This window comes from Ambystoma mexicanum, chromosome 4p, assembly GCF_040938575.1.
Source record: "Ambystoma mexicanum isolate Mex_15411 chromosome 4p, UKY_AmexF1_1, whole genome shotgun sequence".
NCBI lineage: Eukaryota > Metazoa > Chordata > Amphibia > Caudata > Ambystomatidae > Ambystoma > Ambystoma mexicanum.
In genome coordinates, this window is record NC_090927.1 from 203,892,469 (window position 1) to 203,914,828 (window position 22,360).

Here is a 22,360-nt window from a genome sequence, read left to right on the forward strand (position 1 = left end):
TTGGCCAGGAAGCGGGCCTGTCCTGAATTGGGGGAGTAGATTGTGGCGATCGTAACTCTCACTTTTCCAATGGACCCCGTCACCAATAGGGCACGCCCTTCTACATCAGACCAGGTTTTAGCAAACAAACTCTATTCCTTTTCTAATGAGGATTCCCACTCCTCCCTTCTTTAGTGGAACAGATCCCCAGAACTCTGCATCCATACGCCTCCTGAGGATTTGCCGCTCCTCCCCTTTGGCATATTTAATCTCCTGTAGTAGGAGACTATCTATCTTGGCCCTACAGAATTCTCTGGATAACCGTGATCACTTAGTTGGTGAGTTGAGACCTTTTACATTGAGTGTCCCTACCCTTAGGGAGTCCCTTCCCCTTGCATCAGATGTCTGTGCCATTGAATACTTTTGTGCGGAATTGGCTTACATTCCGTGACCAGTAATCGGTCGGCTCATCGAACATCACACTATATCCCACTTTTTGAACCCGTAGAGATGCTGCTTCGGCCCTGTCTCTTTGTCTACCCCTCTTCCCTCCCCCATCCCTCCCATTTCCCGGTGGTGGCGTCCAATCGAGCGAGGTTGATAGCACCGGCCCTGCATCGAACCACCAGTGGGTGCCGTTACTTCACAAACCATGACTGGATTAGAAACCTCAATATTAATTGAGCCCCTGTTGTGTCCCCTCCACAACCCATTCACATGTCGTGGCCGTACTGGAGTCCTTAAGTCGGCCTCTTAAGCAAGTAACATTCTTTACCGTAGAGTGTTACTATCTTACCAAGTTCAACAATACTGCGTTTTCCCCTTGAGGGGAGGCGTTGCCCCTCTTGATATTTTCAAGCCTTTCACCCGCTTTCTCCTGGGACCCTGGATGCGCCTTCCTCGCTCCTCCCATCTCGGCTCTTCTCAATCATCTCCTCCTTCCCGAGGTGCGATTAGGTCAGAGATGCATGCCTTGATTTCTTTTTCCGATCTTACTCGTATCTTTGTTCCTTCATGTTCAAAGGAAAGGAAGAAGAGGTAGCCCCACCTGTATCGAATGTTCCGTTCCTTCAACTATTTTGTGTGGGGTCCGCATATCCACCTGAGGGCCAGTGTCAGGGAGGATAAGTCCTGGTATATTGATATTGGAGCGCCTTCTAGAGTAATCGCCTCACTATCTCTTGCCTTCTCAAGCACTCTGGCCTTGTCTTGGAAGCGATGGAATCGGGCGAGGACCGATCTTGGTCCTTCCGGGGGCCCTCCAGCTCGAGGAGTGTTTTCCCGAGATCGCTTTCAGTTTCACCATCTCGTTCCGGAATCCCAAAAATGTGCAGATTATTCCGTCTTTCCCGATTTTCCAAATCGTCCGTTTTGAGCTTAAAGTCCTCTTCACGTTGCTCCATGTCTGTTATCCTATGCTCGAGCTGTGCTTCAAGATTGTCTATTGACGCTTGATTATTTTCCACCCCTTCAAGTCTTTCTTCCATATTATCTAGGCGTTGTGTGATTTTGTCTATTTTGCCTCTTATGCTGGCCCCCATGTTCTTGATTTCACTCAACAGGGCTGCAATGTCTCCTTTCATGGCTGCCGATTCGTTTCCTGTGGCATCCATCGCTGCCATGGTGGAGCTGTTAAAGCAAGGAGGTGTCGGGGGATAGGCAAAGGGGGCTAATTTTTGTCTCATGCTCATGTAGACTTATGTAGGCGTTTTGGCGCTGGGTAGTGATTGAGTTAGAAGCAAGTCGGCCCAAATGCTTGATGGAGGTTTTGCGTGAATATCGAGCAGTCTCACAGGGCAATGAGGAGTTGGGCGCTTGGTTTTGCCTCTTTCAAGATCTCGCCAGTGTTGCTGTTGATAGGGTGTCACAGTGCTTGCCCCCAGACATCAGGAGCAGACCAGCCTGCCCCAGGTACTGGCACCTATGGGGCCCTTTAAGGCCCCAAAGGATTGCCTAAAGACTTCCTGGACACAGTTGGCGCCAGGCTCATAATGCTCTTTCAAGCAAGGTAGTTTGCAGGGGAAGAGGAATCACATTCAGCCCAGTCTGAGGTATGCTGGAGGGACTATTTTACCTGGGACTACTTGGGTAGGGTGTGGTTGGAGGAACTACTTCACCTTGGGACTACTTTTGTGAGGTTATATAAACCACACCCTCAGAACAGAACACGCTTCGCGTTATTCTGCACTCATGCACCGTAACGCTCACTGTGTCTGCTAGCTTCAGCCCCGTCTTCAGCCACACCCGTCTTGGTCTTCACGAACCATTGCCTGTAAGGAAAGAAAGGAAGAGAGAAGAAACAAGAACAAGGTTCTTAACCGACGCTCCATCTCAGTGGCTCTGGGGCCACCGCATCTGCCGAACAGAAAAGAAACCTCAGGTTAGCCGCGCAGAGGAAAAAGGCCTCATTAAAGACATTTCAACCTTACGCAGCGCCAATACTCAACCGAAGGCTGCACAGTCTTGCGGTCCCTCGAGACACCATCACGCGATCGCCGCTCCTGAGTCACTGCACCTGCAGAACTGAAAAGGAACAGCAGGTTAGTTGCATAGAAAAACAATACTGTATTTTTAGACATTTTCACATCGCGCTAGAGTTGAAACTCACCTCTGGAATTTTGTTCATCTGTGGAGAGGAGACACTTCATCGGGTGCATCAAAAAGGGGATCTGCAAAGAAATAAGCACAGTAGTGAACTTTTGGCAACTTGAACTCTAAAGCAATCCATACCAAGAAATATTGGCATAAATACTCACCCACAGAGTCGCAGTTGTCTGGAACTCTCCAGTAATCTGCAGGATCAGTGAAGTAACTAGATCCTTGAACTACAATGCACCCCTGCAGACAGTCACAGGATGGAGAGTCTGCCATTCATAACTCTAAGGGGAGACATAGTAGAGGGGTGCACAAGGAGGTCACAGGAGGTGGGAGCTGGTCCTCCTCCTTATGGCTAGTTAATAGCTCGTTTCAACATTTTAGGAAAATCTTCATTCATGACGAAAGAGCAAAACAGAGAGGGCACATGCAGCCATTCACCACTCTGCTACGTGTGCCGCTGGTGGAGACAGTTGCTGTCCAGCTTCGTTCAGCGCCCCTGTGGAGACCAGGTGAGCATAGCATAGGGCTTCTGTTGTGTGTGCCGATCAGTAGGGTGGGGGAGGTTCACTAACGTTCTCTCTGCGTGTGGGGTAGTGCCCAGTTTTTTCGCACCACTCTTTGATTGTTTATATGGCGTTCTGGGTTGGTCCCCGTACCACTATCTTAGAGAGAAGTCGAACTGTGTGTATGTGGTATTCCTGACATACATGAGGAGGTCTTCAGATTGATTCCAGGAGCGGGCGGCAATGTTAGGGCTTTTGTCAGGTCTGCCCCAGATGTGTCCATCACAGGATGTCATTATCCTCCACTCGCTGTTCAACTTGAGGAAGAAGGGGGGTGGTAGTGCTTTTTGCCCCTTACGCTTGGTTCTGTCCTTTTTCTCCTTTCCGGATTGCATCCGGTGGGGGTCGCTGTGCGCTTTCTCCTTTTACCCAATTGTGGAAGGGTATATGGCGCGTTGGGGTACAGGTGTTGGGTGGGCTGGGGTCTGATGAGGCCCAGGAATGAAGCGTTGTCAGGGATCGCAAGTTCACTTTCTCTTAGTGCTTTAAGATTGGGGCTGCAATTGTTTATTTCAGTGCAGCTTGCTTCTGCACATAGGTTGTGTCGTTTGGTTTTTATTTTCAACTGGTTTCATTTGGTTAGGCAGTTGACCCTTTGTTGCGCTCCCTGGTCACTGTTCCGTTCCCTGCGCGCTCCGGTGGCGCTGTGCACAGGGTCAGGGCTTGGTGCTTTCATATGAGGTTGTTGCAAATAGGGGTGTCCAACTAGGTTTGTTACACTCCAGTAGTTGGTATGGGAGCACACAGGGTTGTGCAGCACTGAACGCCACAGGGCCGTGGGGGCGCAGGGGTGAGCAAGTTCTATTATTTAAGACTCACCGCACAAATGTCCAATGCGCCTGCAGGATTCCTCTCGCACATGCCTGTTGTCTGGGAGGGCTGCGCGTCCCCAAAGCTCCAGGAGCACTTCAGGGTGATGTACTCTGCATCTTCGGGGGCCGCGGCGCGTGCATGAAAATGCTTGGGGGCGCTGGGCACGTCTTGTGTTCCTCCAGTGCTGGTCCTCCTCAGGTGGGAGGCTCCGGCCGCTCGCACCGTGCAGCCCAATCACGTGCTCTGTGCAGCGTTGGGAATGGTTTTGTTGTGCTCCGTCGGTATGGGTATAGGGTGGAGCGGGTCGTGGGCTCCAGAAGGGGTCTCTCCTCGCCACTGGGTTCGTCGTCCTCTTCTATTCGCTTGGTCGCCGGCTTGTGTTCTACAATCTGCATACTGTTCGGTACTGGAGTGGGCTGTCACCCGCTGGAGAATTGTCCACGGCTCTGCTGGGTGGCCATCCATAACGCGCAGCCAATCAATTCACGTGCGCCTGCCCACTTTCATTTTGACCGGTCCGGGTCTGGCAGGCCGTACTTTTTGGCTGATGATTTCTAGGGGAATTTCACGCCGATTTTCCCCGGGATTTCTGCTGCTGAGGGGCGGAGGGAATATTCACACTGTGGCTGCTCGTAATTTATCCGCAGGGGGTTCCAAAAGTGGGGGCTCGATCCACTTTTTGGGCCGTAGTAGCGGAGCTCACACAGAGAGCATGTTTGCTTGTGTGCCCCCTGGTAGCCAGTTCATCTAATCGGTTTTGAAGATGTTGCGTGTCACTTGCATTCCTACAGAAACGACCGCCAGAAGACGTGAACGCACTGGTTCAGGGACCTCTTGGAGGCCTTCTTAACACTGGTTCCACTGCACATTGCTATAACTTGGGAGAATAGTAGTGTTTGCTATTCTGCTTGAATAAGCTGCTGACTGCTGACGTGGTGATGCATTTGCCAAGGGCATAGAGCTTCTTCCAATCCTTGTCGGGGTTGGGGGGCCTCTGCAGTAAATAGTGACACCCCAGCCCTTTTCGTGGTGGCGGTAACAACCAGTGAGTCTGGCATGGCATGCCCCCAAATGTACATCGGGTCTGACGGAGAGGGGTGAAACAGTTTCTCGACCCGCGGGTTGACAGCTCTTATGAGTGACAGGGACGGTAAGGAGGGTGCAAGGCGCTTCTTGATGGAATTTAGCAGGGGGATTGCCTGACTTGTAGGGGGGTTTTCCTTCAGAATGTCCTCAACAAATTCAGTGTCTTGAACAGCTTCCTGCGTGGCAATCTGGAAGTGGTCTGCAGCCCTTTTCAGGATTGCATTAAACACCATCTGATCGTCAATAGGCAATGCCTGCCTCTGTGGAGGCGAGGAGGGAGGATCCAGACAAATGGGGTCTGGGTCAGGAGTCGGAGTGGGGTGCTTCCTTGGCAGGCTGATCTTGACCCCAATCTGGCCAGTGGTCAGGTGTGTCTTGCCCAAATGGATTGTCGTCATGACCATAGGGATTCTCTTATACCTCTTCTGGTTCCGAGAGCTCAAAAACCTCTTCTTGGGGAGTAAGAGTTTGGCTTCAAAGCTTCTGCACCTTTGGTAAAACAGGGCAGGAATCCTCCTCCATAGTTCTCTTGGGTGTAATAAACTTTTCTGAAAACTCTACAAACTGTGATAATTTGTCCATGTAGTTCCCAAACCTCACTCTGGTCTACAGGGATGAACCAGAGGGGTCTAGAGGGGGAAAAGCTCTCCAGGAGGAGAAGGGTCTTTAGGAGGAAGGGACTTTTCAGACAAACCATTAGAGAGGGGCAGAATACTCCTCTCGATGAGAGGGGGTGCTTTTTGGTCTATTTGTCGCCGAAACAATAGCTGCAAGACTCTTGCGTTGCTCTGGTCGATGAGAGGGATTTCGACGTGCCTGTAGGCATCGTCATGGTCTTCGGCTCCGCCAAAACCTTTGTGGTTCGCACAATCTTCGAGGGCGTGTCGGCGCTGGTGCATTTTTTTTTTTTTTAGAAGAGACACCCTTATGGGTGGCATGCCTGGTCGCATGCCGAGTTCATCTCTCTTTATTGTCTTCACTATTCATATGCTTTCTTTGTCGCCTGGCATGGTGTGTATTCCCAGTTTCAATTTTGGGTTTCTGAACCTTGATGTCAAACATTTTCTAACATTTATTTTGAAAACTGATAGAGCGACCATATCGCAGCTAAGCCTCAAGACAACTGGGACTGGGGGGGAGGTGGACATATGTTGCAGGACAATGGTGCATGGCTCCTATTGTAAATATGTATACACCACCCATTTCCAAACCACTGCTCTGTACTGCAGTTGCCCACTTTAGTTAAAAGATGGCAGCAGGGTAAAACCAAATAGTTTTGAGGAAACTGCTTGATTTACTGGACTACTTGCTCTTTGTAAAACACTGTTCCAGGTGATCATAATTGCTTAACCGCTAGGCCAAGAAAACTTAACAAAAGGCAAGTGTGCACCTGTGTATGCATAGCTGGGGTATGTGGGCAAGGGTAAAGGAGGGGTGCTCTATATTTTGCATTCAATTACAGGGAGATGAATGTGCAGTGCAGCATAATTTCGAAGTATGCAGCAATTAAGAAAACTGAGCCAAACACGCTTGAAAATACAAATACATTTGCTCCAACCTAGCTCTGAGACAAGGCACTAGGCCCAGCTGGCAGAAATGTAATTTGAGAAAGTGAAATATTTTAGGACCCTTTGAACAACAGGCAAAACTTCCATTACTACCCCTCACAGGGGAGGAAACCAGGCTGGCCAGCAGCAGCCCCCATAACTCAATTACTCAACATAGGGAATTTAAAGTACCTTTTCAACTTCTACTTGGTCCACACAAGCCTACATAGTCTCTGTGGCACTATGATCCCATTTATTTCTAGAGCTTTTGGTGGAGGAGTGATGTAATGCTGGATGGAGAAACAAGCTTGTGGGTTGGAATCCAAGACCTTTCAGGCTATACAGTAATATTTGTGAGTGTGCAACATGGCATTTCTGTCCAAATGGATGAGACAGCTGGTACAAGAGTGTTCATAACCCACCACATCAGTAAGCAATACATATTTTACATGATACGTTTGGATGGCACAATGGGATAAAGTAAAATTCCCAAAAAATGTAAGACACTCGGGCCCCATTGTTCTAAATTATGTGGAAAGCAATTGCCATTACTGGACCAATCCACAGATACCTACTCATGTCAAACTCCACTGTGTTCCACGTAGGTTGCTTCAGCCGTCTGAGCACATGCGCACTGCAGGTTTAACTTGCTGGATAATTCAGTAAACGAAACATCTGTTTCCTCACAAAGTGTGTATGCAAAATACAGGCACTTTAAAGGGCAACCTTCCACACAAGCAAATTATTTATTGATCTGACCAGCATGGCTGACAAATTACTAACACAGGTACAAAATAGATAACACAGGGAGGGGCAAGGTAAACCTAATACTCTTTAAATTGGCTGCAAGACTATGCTTAGAAATGATGTGGACATACCTTTGCAAAGGTTGTGCTGTAACGTGGTAGGCTTTGCTTTACTCTAATACAGATAAAACGAACTCTGGATATCAATTCAAATCTAGAACCGTCAGTCAGATACTTTTATAGAAACATGGAACGCAAATTGTTTTATATCTCTGCTAACATTACAGGAAAGCGATACCATTGGACACCAAATGATTTTCACACATCGACTACATTCCTTGTTACCTACAACTTGCCTTTATCGTTGGATTGACTTTGTGGTGGCAAGCTTGACAACGGTGCACGGGTTTGACTCAGCCCTTTGCTGGAGTAAGATGAAGTTTGAGATATATCTTGCTGGCTTTCCCATCGACCCTATGGGGAAAAAGGAAAAACAAACTTCACATTTCTGTGATGATCAAAATTGTTTTCGGAAACACCAGAGAGTACTGCTGATATAGATGGCAGAGCACCACACATGCAAGAGTGCAAATTAGTTTACCAATATAACATTCCGTCATTTCAGAGCATCTTGTATTGGGGTGACTTTACCAGCATCTGCCTCTGGTAAAGTCTTGGTGGTGAGTTTAGTACAATTTTCAATATAGCTTCACTCAATTGCATCAGTATCATGCCACCAATACTGCCCCCACCCCCAATGTTTGATGTGATTATGTCCAAGAAAGAGGAGAAATCAAATAAACATTTGCAGTGTGGCTAATACAAGGTGGTGAATAGATAGTAAAAGGAAGGGTAGTGGGGACAAGAGGAGCATATTTAGGAAGATGAAGGTCACAAAATGTCCCTTATGTCCCCCTCTATCTTCTTTATGTGTTATGTGGCCACATGCAGTCTTGCACGGTGGAGCTGGAAGGCCTCCTCAGACATACTATGTACTTTCCATCATCCACAATGTGCCCACTGGGTTTAGTTTCCTCTATATTCTTTGTACTGTATTTAGTTAGGCAAGATATACTAGAAGCTCTTAATACTAGTACTTATTTTACTCAGACATCACAACATGTGCATATGAGCTCCTACTCTCAGCTACTACTTTGCTGGGGGAGGAGCAGGTTGAAACCCACATCAGACACTCTCCCTTAATTCTTGAATTAATCTGTGCCTATATGACAAAGTCTGAACATAATATTTGAGCAGATCTGCAGCAATACTGGGCTCACAGGAGACCATGCAATTGAGATAGTGGAGTTTTTATCTTCTACCTCTCCCCCACCCCTCAACGTAAAGACTCTTGCTTGAACTCGTTTCACTGGCTAGGTGGTGGCTGGGCTATAGAATGTATAATGTTCATTAGTTTGCCATTTTCACTTTCCAGTAGGTCTGTTCTCTACACTGTCTCTCACCTGGGTGCCTTCCAAACCTTGGGAGACATGGCTCCAGCTGTCTGCAAGGTGTCGCCCACCTCTGTAAGAAAAGTTACAATAATCTGGCACCATAGAGTAGAATATGATTTCAGCATCCTGTAAGTGAGAGGGCTTTTGTGAATGGTAAAACAATCACAGCTTGCTCTGATGTCCATAAGGTTTAAAGCAAATATAATTCTGCTTAAAATGTAGAAACACCAAATGCCAGCTCTCAGCCTCTAAGTATACTATTATAAAAACCTGAATATGTGCATTATTGTGATCTTAAGCCACATCCACGCAAGAAGATTGGCATTCAGTGAAGTTTTGCAACATAAGACAATCACAACTTTGCAACTGTGCATTCTAGAGCAGCGTTATTCAAACTGTTTAGGCCTGTGCCACCCGAGAAAAATGTAGGCAGCCCGGGCCCCCCAAAAATGCCAAATGGACAGTAAATCCAAATGGCTATGAACTATGTGTGCCATCACTGCACCCTACTCCCTGCATAGTCCCTGGACTCCCCCACCTGCTCCCATCACAGTCTCTGGGCTCCTTCATCCAACTCCTATCCAGTCTCTGGGCTCTCCCCACCCCACCACAGAGCCTGGGCTCTCCCCACCCTGCTCCCACCACCATCCCATTGCTCACGCCCATCCTGCTCCCACTAGTCCCTGGGCTCCCCACCCTGATTGCAGCACAGTCCCAGGGCCAGTGGTAGCTGGTGATTTTGTTTTTAAGTGGGGGGGGGGCATAGATATTTCCCCCAGATATGCCACATCGGCCGAGCGTAGCGAGGGAACCCATACCAATCAAGAGGGGTTCGGTTTTTGCCACAGGATTTCTTTTAAAATGATGGGTTAAAATGTTGCTATTTAGAGCATACTTTAAAAAAAAATTGGGTAAAAAGCCAAACAGTTTGCAATTAGCGCTGGGGGGCCCAGTTGGCAAGCATGATATTTTTTACTGGACATATAAATAGATGTCCAGGGGGAGGCCACCAGGGGGCGCAAAGGCTATGGCTGCCTGATTGCTGAGCTCCCGCTGAAGCTGGGCCAGAAAGGGGAGTGAGGCCCCCCCCGCCCCCCCCTGACAACCCCCAAGCATGCGCAGGCCTGCGGGACTAGGACGTGACCCCCCCCCCCCCCCGGGAGCCCCCTGACTGCAGGAGCGGCACTCCGGGACCCCTGGAAGCCGGAGCTTGGGGGCCGTCAAGCCTGGCGGGAGGAGGCAGAAGATTCGGCGACCGCGAGGCGCAGGAGGACCCGGTCGGGCCCGAGGTGGCAGTCTCATACGGGCGTGCTGGTCTCCCCTCGCTGGGAGGAGTGCTTCCAGGGCCAACTGGTGGAGTGGGAGCAGGAGCCTCCCCCCGTCCGGGGGAGAGCGGTTTTTGGCGGCCCGGCCCTGAGGCGAGAGGAGGCACCCGGGCCGGGTGGGAGAGCGCGGCCGTGAAGAGCCTGGAGGTGGCAGTGTGGAGTGTCAGCCCGGAGTACACAAGGCCCGGCGGGGGCCGGAGGCCGGAGGAGTGGGAGCCCCCCCCCCTGACGTGGCTATCAGCACAGACGGGAGGGGGACCCAGAGGTGAGGTAGGATGGGGAATTGGAGGAGGAACGGGAGACTGGTGGCCCTCCGGCCTTCCCCTGGGGGTTCCTTGCCTGGTGATCCCCCCCACGAGAGGACGGTTTCAAGGAGTGGGGACGTGGGCGGGGCACGGGAGGACTCCCGGATGGCCAAGAGGCCGGTAAATATCCAAGGACTTCAGTGGGGGAGCAGAGAGTGACTACCTCGGGGCCTACGCCTGCAGTGAGCGCCCTCCCAGGAGTGTTGGTGGGGGGGCCCTCCCCTTTGGTAAACACCGGGAGGTCGGACTAGTGGCTTTCCCCCCTGGAGGAAGAAGGTGGTGCTGGACCCCCGCAGTGTAGTGGAAAAGGCGTGAGGGCTTGTGCCCGCCCAGGAGTGCAGGTTGGGGGTCTCCCTCACAGAACACGAGGAGGACCCCGTACTGCGGCAGTGGTGTGTGAAGGGGTGTGATGCCCCTGCCCGTGGTTGGTGGGGCGTGTGCCTGCCCAGGAGTGCATGTGGGGGGTCCCCCTCACGGATCACACAGAGGACCTTGAACCACGGAGTGTTGTGGTAGGGTTGTGAGGCCCCCGCCTGTGGTTGGTGGGGTGTGTGCCCACCCTGGGGTGGTGGTGAGAGGTTCTCCCCTCCCGGAGTACGAAGAGGACCTTGGAATATCACAGTGGTGTGTGCAGGGTGTGTGGCCCCCGCCCGTGGACGGTGGGTCGTGTGCCCGTCCGGACGTGGGTGTGACCCCGGAGGACGGTACGATAACCCAGTGGCCAGAGTGGCGAAGAGGTATCGTGCTGAGGCTGGGGGGGTGTTCCGGGACCCCTAGACGGCAGCAGATCTGACGGTGGTGCACACGAGGATGCCGGATGAGCTTCCGTAAAGCCCTTCAAGAGTATCGGTATCGGAAGGGCAACAGCGGCAGTGAAGACCAGGGTCGAGTTACCGGAATAGCCCAGTTAGAATCCACGTCCCAGTCGGCTTCTGCAATGGAAAGGGGTTTCGCGGTAGTCCTGCAGGAAATCAGGGACCTGAGATCAGACATCGGCCAGAAAATGGAAAAAATGGACCAGAGGGTGAGCAAAGTGGAGGACAGACTGTTGCAATTGGAAACTAATCAGACTTCTTCGGTGACTCAGGAAGTGCAAATAGATCTAAGGCTGAAGGCCCTGGAGAAGAGGGACGAGGAATGGGCTAGGCAACTAGACTATTTTGAAAACAGGGAGAGAAGGAATAACCTTAGAATTTTTAGGGTCCCGGAAACGGTGGGCGAAACAAAAAGAGAGCTGGGTCGAGTGGTGAGGGATATCATCAATCTCCTCTTTGCGGATGGCATGACAACGGAGCCGATGTTTGACCGGGTTCATAGGGCGGGGGGCAGAGCGGGAGTCCCCCCGATCCATATTGGTCCTGTTCCATTACTATACGGAGAAGGTTAAGGTTCTGGAGGAGGCCAGGAAGGCCCAGGAGATCACTTATAACAATGCGCAAGTTTCAATTTTTCAGGATCTCTCAGCGTAGAATGTGCCGCCCCCTTACACAGTTGTTGAGGGAGAGGGGTGTGTGCTATAGATGGGGCTACCCCTTCTCCCTCTCCTTTGAATATATGAGGCAGCGTACGACTCTGGTCACCGAGGGAGATATAAAAGGAGCTATCCAGGACTATGTAACGGAACCAGCCCATGGGATGGATCGCAGAGGGGGAAAGCGGTCCCGGATATCCAGGAAACAGGAGAAAAAAAGACAAGCTCAAGGAAATTTAAGAAATTGAATACTCCTTCACCGACCAGGAATGGTTGCGGGGGAGGTGGGATGGATCGCCCCGACCAATAGTGGCAAAGAGGAGCAGATTCGGGGATCCATGCAAGATTGAGGTCCCCCCTGAACAGCAAGTATAAGAGGATATTGGGGGGGGGAGTTGGGTTTGGGGGGGCTCACAGTGGTGAACATGTCAATAGCAGCCCAGCAGGGGTGGGTATACTGGTGGTCTGGCCAAGCGCCTGTGACAATGGTTCTACTTGGCTGGACACCGAGGTGGGGGGAGGGGGGATGGGAGGGAGTTGGGGTTGTTGAATTTGGGGTGGGGAATGCGGGGCAGTTGGGGGAAAACTTGAGGCCTACCCGGGGAGGAGGGGTATAAGGGAAAATATCAAGAGCTGTTAGACAAAGGCGCGGTGCGGGTGTGGATGGAGAGAAAGGGCAAATTTGACAATGGCTGAGTGTCTGCTGGCCCTGGGAGTGGGCTTCCTAAACGTGCAGGGATTGAACACCCCTACCAAGAGGTCCTTGGTTTGCAGAGAATTTAGAAGGGCCAACCTTGACATTTTTTTTTATTTTTTACAGGAGACGCACGGGGGAAGGAACCCAAAATGCGCGGGGGGGGGGGAATTGGGGAGGACCAAAAAGAGAGGGGTAGCTATTTTAATGGCGAGGGACATGGGCTTCGACAAGGAGGCCATAATGAGGGATCCGGAAGGTCGATACTTAATGGTCAGAGGGTCTCTACAAGGCTCCCCCACTGACCTTGGTCATAGTGTATTGTCCAAATGAAGGCCAGGCACAATTTTGGGAGGAAATGGGGGCCCGACTAAAGTTTTTTCATACAAGGCTCGGTGGTGGGGACGGGGGGGAATTTCAACATGGTTTTGGACCCCTCCACTGACAGGAAGCGACTGGGATCTCAGGTCACTAGAGCGGCAGACGAATCTATGGCCTGAAATTTCCAGAAGGTTAAAGCGAACTGGGTTTGGTGGACACAATCCCGAGTCACAGGACCGGAGACCCCTCCTTCACACACTATTCTGCAACCCATGAATCGTACTCTAGAATAGACTACATCTTGGTGGATGAGCTCCTGTCCCCCTACGTGTCGGGCTATGGGGTCGACCCTGTCCCGACCATGACATGGTACGCGTGGCCATGGTGGGAGGATGGCAGGGTCCTTGTAAAGGGAGTTGGAAGAACAAGTTACTTTCTTACCTGGTAACGTTCTTTCGACGGGATGGTCTGACGACGTATTCCATATTTATGACAGGTAATGTCCACAGCTGTGCTGCTTTGGAAAATCTTTGGCGTCTGCGTCGATGACGTCGATGCGCCGTCCCCGAGGACCTCCTCCGACGTCACCCGATGTGATAAGTAGGACGCACGACGCCCATAGCCTCAGTTATAGTTTTTTCCCAGAACGTGTGCCACCAGTTTACTGCCAGTCAGACACACAAGGCCTTGCGGAACGCAAGCTGCAATCGCAAAAGAAATTCTGCAGCGGGGAAGGCAGGGAGGGAGCGATATGGAATATGTCGTCGGACCATCTCATCGAAAGAACGTTACCAGGTAAGAAAGTAACTTGTTCTTCGAGGGGATTGGGTCTTCAGACGTATTCCATATCTATGACAGACTCCCAAAGCAGTACCAAGCAAGGAGGTGGAAAAGAATTTAAAATACAAATTTAGCATGCCCAATTAAATTGCGGAATAGAGAACTGCCTTGCCAAAGGCCAGATCTTGCCCTCTGATGGAATCGAGGGAATAGTGACGTACAAAAGTATGTACTGAAGCCCAGGTGGCTGCATCACAGATGTGACGAATAGGAACTCCCCTCTGCAGAGCAGTAGACGCAGCCACTCCTCTGGTAGAATGGGCCCGCATGCCAGCCGGAGGGTCCTTACCCGCCAAGCGGTAACACTCGGAGATAGCTAAAATAATCCAACGAGACAAAGTCTGTTTCGTCACAGCTTGTCCCAAACACTTTCCAGCGTAACCAATGAAAAGTTGATCGTCCACTCTGACCCGGGACATGCGCGAAATATAAAAGCTCAACACTCTGAGGATCAAGCCTATGGAGCCTCTCAAATGAAATTCCGAAACCACCTTCGGAAGAAAAGAAGGACGAACTCTAAGGACAACCCTCTGCTTATGAAACACAGTGAAACACAGTGAAGGGTGGCTTAACTGAAAGTGCCTGTAACTCACTCACTCTGCGAGCGGAAGTAACCGTCAACAGCCTCAAAGGGCAAGAATGTAAAGGCTCAATCGGAGCACCCATAAGAAACTTAAGAACAAGGTTCAAACCCCAACCTGGCACCAAAAAAGGTGACGAAGGGAACACATTAGTGAGCCCTTTCAAAAACTGCGAAATTAAAGGAATCTTAAAATAGGAACACTCCTCAGAGGAGCGCTTCAATATAGACACCGCCGCCAGGTAACCTTTAATGGTACCCACTTGCAAGCCCCTGTGGGCCAAAGAAAGCAAAAAAGACAAAACCATGGGAATGTCACATTCAAAAGGATCCACATTCTGAACTCTGCACCAGTCGCAGAACTTTCTCCAACGGCAACGGTACAGAGACTTTGTTGCCGGCTGGCCGAGAGCAACACCTCCATCACATCTTCAGGGAGGTCCCAATCCTTATACCTCAACCTTTCAGAAGCCAAGCGTGAAGATTGAGGGATCTGACCTCTGGATGGAGAACCTGACCCCCCCTCCCGTGACAGCAGATCGTCTCGGTAAGGAAGACGACATGGAGGGCAGATGGACAAGTCTAGAAGGTCCGGGTACCACGTCCTCTGGGCCCACGCCGGAGCAATGAGGATCATCCGGGAACCGAACCTCCGTAACCTCCGCAGCACTTGCGGGATGACGGGGACTGGAGGAAACACGTACAGCAGTGGGAACGACCACTCCACCACAAACGCGTCTCCTAAGGCTCCTTTTGGAGGAAATTCCCGCGAGCAAAACCTTTCGCACTTCCGGTTGACACTGGAGGCGAAGAGATCCACTTGAGGGGTCCCCCAAAGGGCGAAGATCTCCAGGGGAATCTCCTGAGCCAGCTCCCACTTGTGAGAGATCGTGCTCTGCCTGCTCAGAGCGTCCGCCGTCTCATCGTCGTCCGACCAGATGAACCGCCAAGATCGAAACTTCCTGCTGGATGGCCCAGAACTCGAGCTGCATCGCCTCCCTGCACAGCAGAAGTGACCCTGCCACCCCCTTTTTGTTGAGGTAGTGCATGGCCACCGTGTTGTCCGTTAGAATCAGGACACTCTTTCCGCGCAGGGCTAGCCTGATGGCCCTCAGCTCCAACAGATTGATATGGAGTCTGGACTCCGACGGAGACCAACGACCGCTGACTGTCAACTCGTTTGCATGAGCTCCCCATCCCGTGAGGGATGCGTCCGTCACGATCGTCACCTCCGGCCAGGGTAGCCAAAATGGGGCCCCGTTCATCAGATTGCCCTCGACGGCCCACCACAGAAGGTCCGGGGCTACCGAGGACGGCACCTGAACAGGGTCCGACAGCCTGCCGGAGGACTGAGACCACTGGAGCTTGAGTGCCCACTGCAAAGATCTCATCCGCAGACGAGCCTCTGGCACCAGAAGAATGCAGGATGCCATGAGGCTGAGCAGTCTCAAGAACTCGGACGCTGGGAGATTCTGGGCAAACTGAAACTTGTGCACCATCTGCTGAATGTGAAGAGCCCTCACCTGAGGAGGAAAACACTGCCCCAGGGACGTGTCGAGCACTGCTCCGATGTACTGGAGCCGCTGCATTGATGTCAAATGGGACTTCTTTAAATTGCGGGAGAAGCCCAGCCTGTGAAGGGAGTTGCAGGTGACGGACAGATGATCAAGGACTTGCTCGGGAGAGCTCCCCCTGATCAACCAATCGTCCAGGTAGGGGTAGACGTGAATCCCCCCTTTCCTGAGATGTGCTGCCACCACCACCATGAGCTTGGTGAAAACCCTCGGGGCGGAAGTCAATCCGAACGGCAGGACCCGAAACTGAAAGTGCGAGTCGCCAACCGCGAACCTCAGGTACTTCTTGTGCTTGGGATGGTTCGGCACATGGAAGTAAGCATCCTTGAGGTCGAGAGACACCAACCAGTCCTGAAGTTGAAGGGCCTGGAGGACTTGAGAAAGAGTCACCATCTTGAACTTGTCCTTCCTGAGGAGTTTGTTCAAACCGCGCAAGTCCATGATGGGTCTCAATCCCCCGTCTTTCTTCGATATCAAAAAATAAGGGGAATACCATCCCTTGTTCCTCTCCGCTACAGGCACCAGTTCTATGGCGCCTTTCTCCAGCAGGGCTTGAATTTCCTGCGCAAGGAGCGGATCCGGACTCTTTAAACAGAGGCTCCCTGGTGGATTGTCGTGAGGCCTTTGCCGAAAAGGAAGACAGTAGCCGTGGGTTATGATCTCCAGAACCCACACATCCGAAGTAATGGCTTGCCACTCTACAAGAGGCTTTGCAGCCTTCCCCCAACCGGCGAACCATGGGACCTGGCCTCATGACTGAGTGGCAGCGGCTGCAGCTATGCCCGAGGCCAAAGAGGCAACTGCCCAAGCAGCCTTGGCACCTCGAGTACCTTTATTTCCACCTCTGGCACTCTTACGATGGCCTCTTTGACTGTTAGCTCCCCTCGCTTTACTGAAGGACGAGTAATAGCGAAAGGAACCTCCCCTCCATTGCTGTCCCCTAGGACGAAAAGGCGGAGGTTGGCGAACTGCAGCGCCCAACGATTTTGCTGCAGCTTTGGAGGTCTGCAACCTCTCAAGGATCTCGTCAGCCTTGTTGCCAAAAAGGTGTTCACCATCAAAGGGCATGTTGAAGAGCCGGGACTGCACATCAGGAGCGAAACCAGACTTCCGCAACCACGCAAACCTGCGCATTACGGGGCTCGCCGCCAATGACCGGCTGACACAATCCGCCAAGTCCAAACCCAACTGAACGGCCTCACACATAGCATCCTTGCCATCCTGAACCATAGCAAGGAAACCATCCCGTTTGTCCCCTTCGGGAATATGTTCAGCCGCTAATGCAACACTGTTCCACAGAGTGTGTGTGAAACGAGACAAGGCACATATGGAGTTGGCCGCCTGAAGCACCATACCCCCAGAAGAAAACACTTCTTCGCCCAGCCGTCAAAACGTTTGTCCCTATCGGGAGGGATGGTAGGATACAACGCCTGCTTTGCCGGGGCCGTAGCCACCTGCACTACCAAACTCTCCGGAGTGGGGTGCCTAGACAAGTAGCAGGGGTTGCTACTGGCTGGATGGTGTTTTCGCGACAAAGACTTGCCCACTGCCAGGAGACTCTCCGGAGCAGTCCAAGCCGCCGCCACCCTTCTCTGCAGAGCCATATGAAAAGGCAAAACCGGGTCAATGGGGGGACCGAGATCAAGGATGAGATCATCCTGAACAAACTCCTCTGGGGGAGCTGACCAACCCAAGTACTCGGTGACGAGAGGTGTCCAGTCCACTGGCATCATGCAGCGACTGCCGCAGATCATCAAACTGGCTATGGCCCGAGATGAGGTCATCTGGAACCGTAACCGGAACCAAGCCCCCATCAGAGCCTTCATCACCCTCTGAAATGTACTCCAGGCGGGGAGAGGAAGGCCTCTGTGGACCAAAGCAGTGCCTGACCTTAGTCATAGCCTTTCTAGGGGCAAACCCTCTGTCACGGGGCCCCTCCGACACCACCGCCTCGAAAGGCGTCGAGGGCGCCGAACGAGTCGGTGTCGGCGTCGAGCGAATCAGCGTCAGCTGCAGCTCCGCCAGCATCGGCGCGTCGACACAGGCCTCGAAGCCGGAGTTCCGAGCGCGTCTCTCGACGACCCCCTCGGAAGCAGAGCCTCGAGAGAAATCGTCGACGACCTTGGCGCCACAGGCGTTGACGTCTTCTTCGAAGACGGCACAAGATCACGCGGTCTCGAGCGAGTCGAGGACCGGGACCTGGAACGGGCATGGCGAGAACAGCTACACTTGTCCGAGCGGGACCTCTCCCGCGAGCCGTGCCGACCACCCGAGCCCGAAAGCGTACGGACAGTGTCTCTCGACGGGTGCCGACCGACCCCACTCGGAGGCGCGGATGGACCGGTGCCCTGCGATTCAAGAATCGCTAGCATCTGCTTCCCGAAGGAAGCCCATTCCTCCGGTGTCTTGCATGGAGGGATAAGCGACCCGCCGACGGGTGGAGTCCTCGGAAGAGGACGGGGAAGGCGACCTATGCCGGCGCTTCCGGGAATGCCTCGAAGAGGCAGAGGAGTGGCGAGACCGACTCCTGGAAGGAGACCCACTGGACTTCCGACGATGACGCGGAGAGTCACCCCTCAAGTCATCCGTCGAAAGCCCCGCAGACCTCGACTTCCGGGGCTTAGACACCCGGCCTACCGACAGCTTCTTCTTGCGTTCCCGCAAGGCCTTTGCCGTGAGCGACTGGCAGTCGACACAGTCGTCCGTATCGTGGGCCTCCCCGAGGCACCAGAGGCAGGCGTTGTGCGAGTCCATGACCGACATCTTGGACCCACAGACCCCGCAGTTCTTGAAGCCCGGACGCGGGGTTGAAGATGAGAAAGGCATCGTCACAAACAGGTCTTCACACAAACCGAACAGGTTCAACGAACCGAGAATTGAAAACAGCAAACTCCAACGAGTCGAGGCGACCTTACAAGGTATCCTTATTAAAATGGGAGCCCAGAAAAAAAGGGAACGGGAGGCTCTGGAGAGGTCTTATAGGGAAAAGATAGCCCAGTTCCAGCTGGGGCGTCCCTTAGAGGTACCTTTAGAGCGGGCGGCCAAACTGGTGGGTTACAGGCTCCAGTTGAAGGATCTCCTCCTCCATAAAACAGAAAGAAGCCTTCAGCTGGTTAAGCAAAGATATTATGAGAAGGGGGATAGAGCTGACAGTATTTTAGCCTGGAAATTGAGAGAGGTCCAGAGAAGTAAAATGGTAAAAGCAGTGAAAAATGATAGGGGGGTCGATGGTTTATGACACCCCAAGTATAGGTGAGGCCTTCAGTCGATTCTATGAAAAGTTATACTTGTCGGAATATAAAGGGGAAGACGCCCAGATTGAGGGGTTTCTAAAGTCCATTAAGGTCCCGGCCCTGACGGAGGAAGCGACGGAGGGTTTGGAGGGGCCTGTAACGGAGGAAGAGGTGAAGCAAGCGATTAGCGGAATGAGGGGGGGCGTCACCGTTTGAGGATGGCTTCACTGTATACTTTTACAAAAGGTTCCGCTCCACCCTGGCTCCGTACTTGGCGAGAGTGTTTAATGCGGTGATAGAGGGGGGAATCCTGCCAGAATCCATGATGGCCGCTATAATAGTGGTGCTCCCTAAGGAAGGGAAGGACCCTCGGAATGTCCCTCTTACCGGCCCATATCGCTTCTTAATATCGATGTAAAGATTCTAGCCAAGGTGGTGGGGAAGCGGATGGAAGCGTTGATGCAAACTCTGGTCCACAGGGACCAGGTGTGTTTTATCAGGAAGAGGCAGGGTTCGGACAATATCCAAAAAACGATAGATCTGATCCACTATGCCCAAGAGTCAGACCTGGAGGCTAGTTTGCTTTCTCTAGATTCAGAGAAAGCTTTCGACAGGGTGGAATGGAGATACATGGAATTGCTCCTCCGAAGAATGGGCTTTGGGGTAAACATTAGGAGCTGGGAGGCCGCACTATATAGGGCCCCAAGAGCGAGGGTTGAAGTGAATGGTGTGCTCTCTGACTGGTTCCCCCTTTCGAGGGGGACGAGGCAGGAATGCCCGCTTTCTCCCCCGTTATATGTCCTTACGTTGGAACCCCTGGCCAAAGCGGTGAGAGCCCATCCAGATGTCCAAGGGATAAGTAGAGGCGGAGTTCAAACTATCTTTGTTTGCAGATGATATCCTGGTGTATCTGGTGCGGCCGGACTCCTCGCTCCCCCTCTCTCGTCACTGCTGACCACTTTTGGCCAATTTTCGGGGTTGAAAATTAACATGGCAAAGTCAGTGATACTCCCCATGAGGGTGTGGGACCCGAGGTTGGATTCTCTAGACCGGTACAGGGGAGTGGTGGTTGGGAGGGATTCCGTTCGCTACCTGGGCGTTTTTATTACCAGGGACCTTTCCAAGTTAGCTTCAACCAACTACGGCCCCGCAATGGCAGGGATTACTTCCAATTTGAGGAAATGGGGAGGGATGATTTTGTCCTGGTATGGCCGCATGACCGCGGTAAAGATGAAGATCTTGCCTAGGTTGCTGTACCTCTTCATAGCACTCCCAACGATTGTCCCTGACCAAACTTTTAGGGACCTACAGAAAGTGGTACGAGAGTTTATATGGCAGGGGAGGGCCCCGAAGGTTGGGTGGGCTACTTTGACTCTCCCCAGGGAGGAGGGGGGTTTTGGGTTACCGGATTTTCCCCTCTATTATCGTGCCGCCCAACTGCGAGTCATGATGGAACACATGAAAGAAGGGTTGAAAACGTATTGGTCTTACCTGGAGGATATGGATGTCCACCCCCTTAAGGTACGTGACCTCCTTTGGGTCCCCCGCAGGCTCCTCCCGGGTAGGTTGAGAGTCCACCCGACCCTTGGAGTACTCTGGGCGGTCTGAAAGGAGGGTCCCTCGACAGCTCACCTGACCTCGTGGCCCTCTCCGATGACTTCACTCTGGGGACATCCCTTCAAACTCGGGAGCAGGGGGTTTCGTAATACCCAATCCTGGTCGGACATGGGATTAGAATGGGTAGGGCAAATGTTTAAGGTGGGTCAATTTCTCCCGTATGAGGAAATGAGGGAGGCTCTTGGGCGGGGTTCACTTTCCGTTTTTGAGTACCTCTGGCTGAAGGGCATCCTTTGCGATCAGTTATGGGGGAAGAATCTGAGCAGAAGCCTGACCCCTTTTGAAGCATTATTGGACACGGCTACGACGAAGTAGGGGGCAGTGTCCAAGATGTATAAAATCCTGAACAACAACAACCTGGTGGAGAGGAGGGGAAGGGAGTCCGTAAATTTTGGAATGAGTTAATAGGGGAGACCCTTTCGGAGGACGAGTGGGCGAGGATATTCAAAATAGCGTTTCATGTGAACTTATTCACATCAGATATGGAACATAACTAGGATTTTGCAAGGGTGTTATAGGGACCCATTGAAACTGTCAAAGATGTTCACAGGGGTGTCTCCCAAATGTCCGAGGGGATGTGGACAGGTGGGTTCAAGGGATCACATGTGGTGGCACTGTCCAGTAGCTCAGAATTTTTGGAAAGATGTGAGGGGTTGGATGGCGGAGGTGACGGAGGAACTATAACCACAGAATCCGCTGACGATGTTGCTAGGCCTCCTGCCGGAGGAGGCCTACCTCCACAGGTACTCAAGAATGTGGGAAACAATGTTGAGGGCGGGTAGAGTGGCCCTGGCGCAGAAATGGAAGAGTCTGGTGGCCCCCTCCAAATACGATTGGTTGAATAAATTAAAGAACATGTTCATTATGGATAAACTGACGGTCATGGTTAACAATGACTTAAGTGCATTCCAAGCGAACTGGTACGGGGTGCAACAGACGTGGCAATGGGAGATTTAATGACACTGTGGGGATATCACTGTGCCGGGGGGTTGGTTGGAAAATGTGTTGCGCATGCTTTAGGAGGGCGGCCCGTAGTCTGGGTCGTGACAGACGCTATACAGCTGATGGAGACGGCGATAAAAACTCAGCACCCTAGCTCTTTTTTGTTATTGGTTTGGAGGGACAATGCATTGGGGGGGTGGAGGGAGTTGGGTTCTCAATTTTGTTAGGGTCCATCGTGGCCCATTTGTTGTCTTTAGAAAATGTAATTTAAAAAAAAGGTACATAAATAAATAGATGTCCAGTAAAAATATACCATCCCTGTACCCTAGGCCCCACACCACCTAACACAATCAACATGGTTATGTGTGTATGCAGGGCGCTGGGGTGCCCACAGGGAAAGCATGGTATTTTTGACTGGAAATCTACAATAGATGTCTAGTAAAAAAATATCATCCCAGTCCCCTGGGCTCCACAGCGACGCAGAAGGAGAGCAGATTTTGGCAGGTTTATGCAGCAAAAGGCATTTTTATTATGCCTTTGTTCTACAACTCCTCCCCCCCCCAAACTCGCCAAAATCAGCTCCATGGACCAACACAAACACTCACACAGCAAGCACTTTATCATTCACATGAGCACCCATCATGCAATCATAACACAAGCATATACACATTT

General features: G+C 51.9%; 1 protein-coding gene across 1 annotated transcript in view; it reads right to left on the bottom strand.

Moving 5' to 3' along the window:
* KIF13B (kinesin family member 13B) overlaps window positions 1–22,360 on the bottom strand; it is a 1,451,009-nt gene that overhangs the window by 98,092 nt on the left and 1,330,557 nt on the right. Inside the window, exon 36 of the mRNA XM_069605712.1 lies at window positions 7,689–7,806. Coding sequence (XP_069461813.1) covers window positions 7,689–7,806 — 118 coding nt within the window. The remainder of the gene's footprint in view (window positions 1–7,688; window positions 7,807–22,360) is intronic.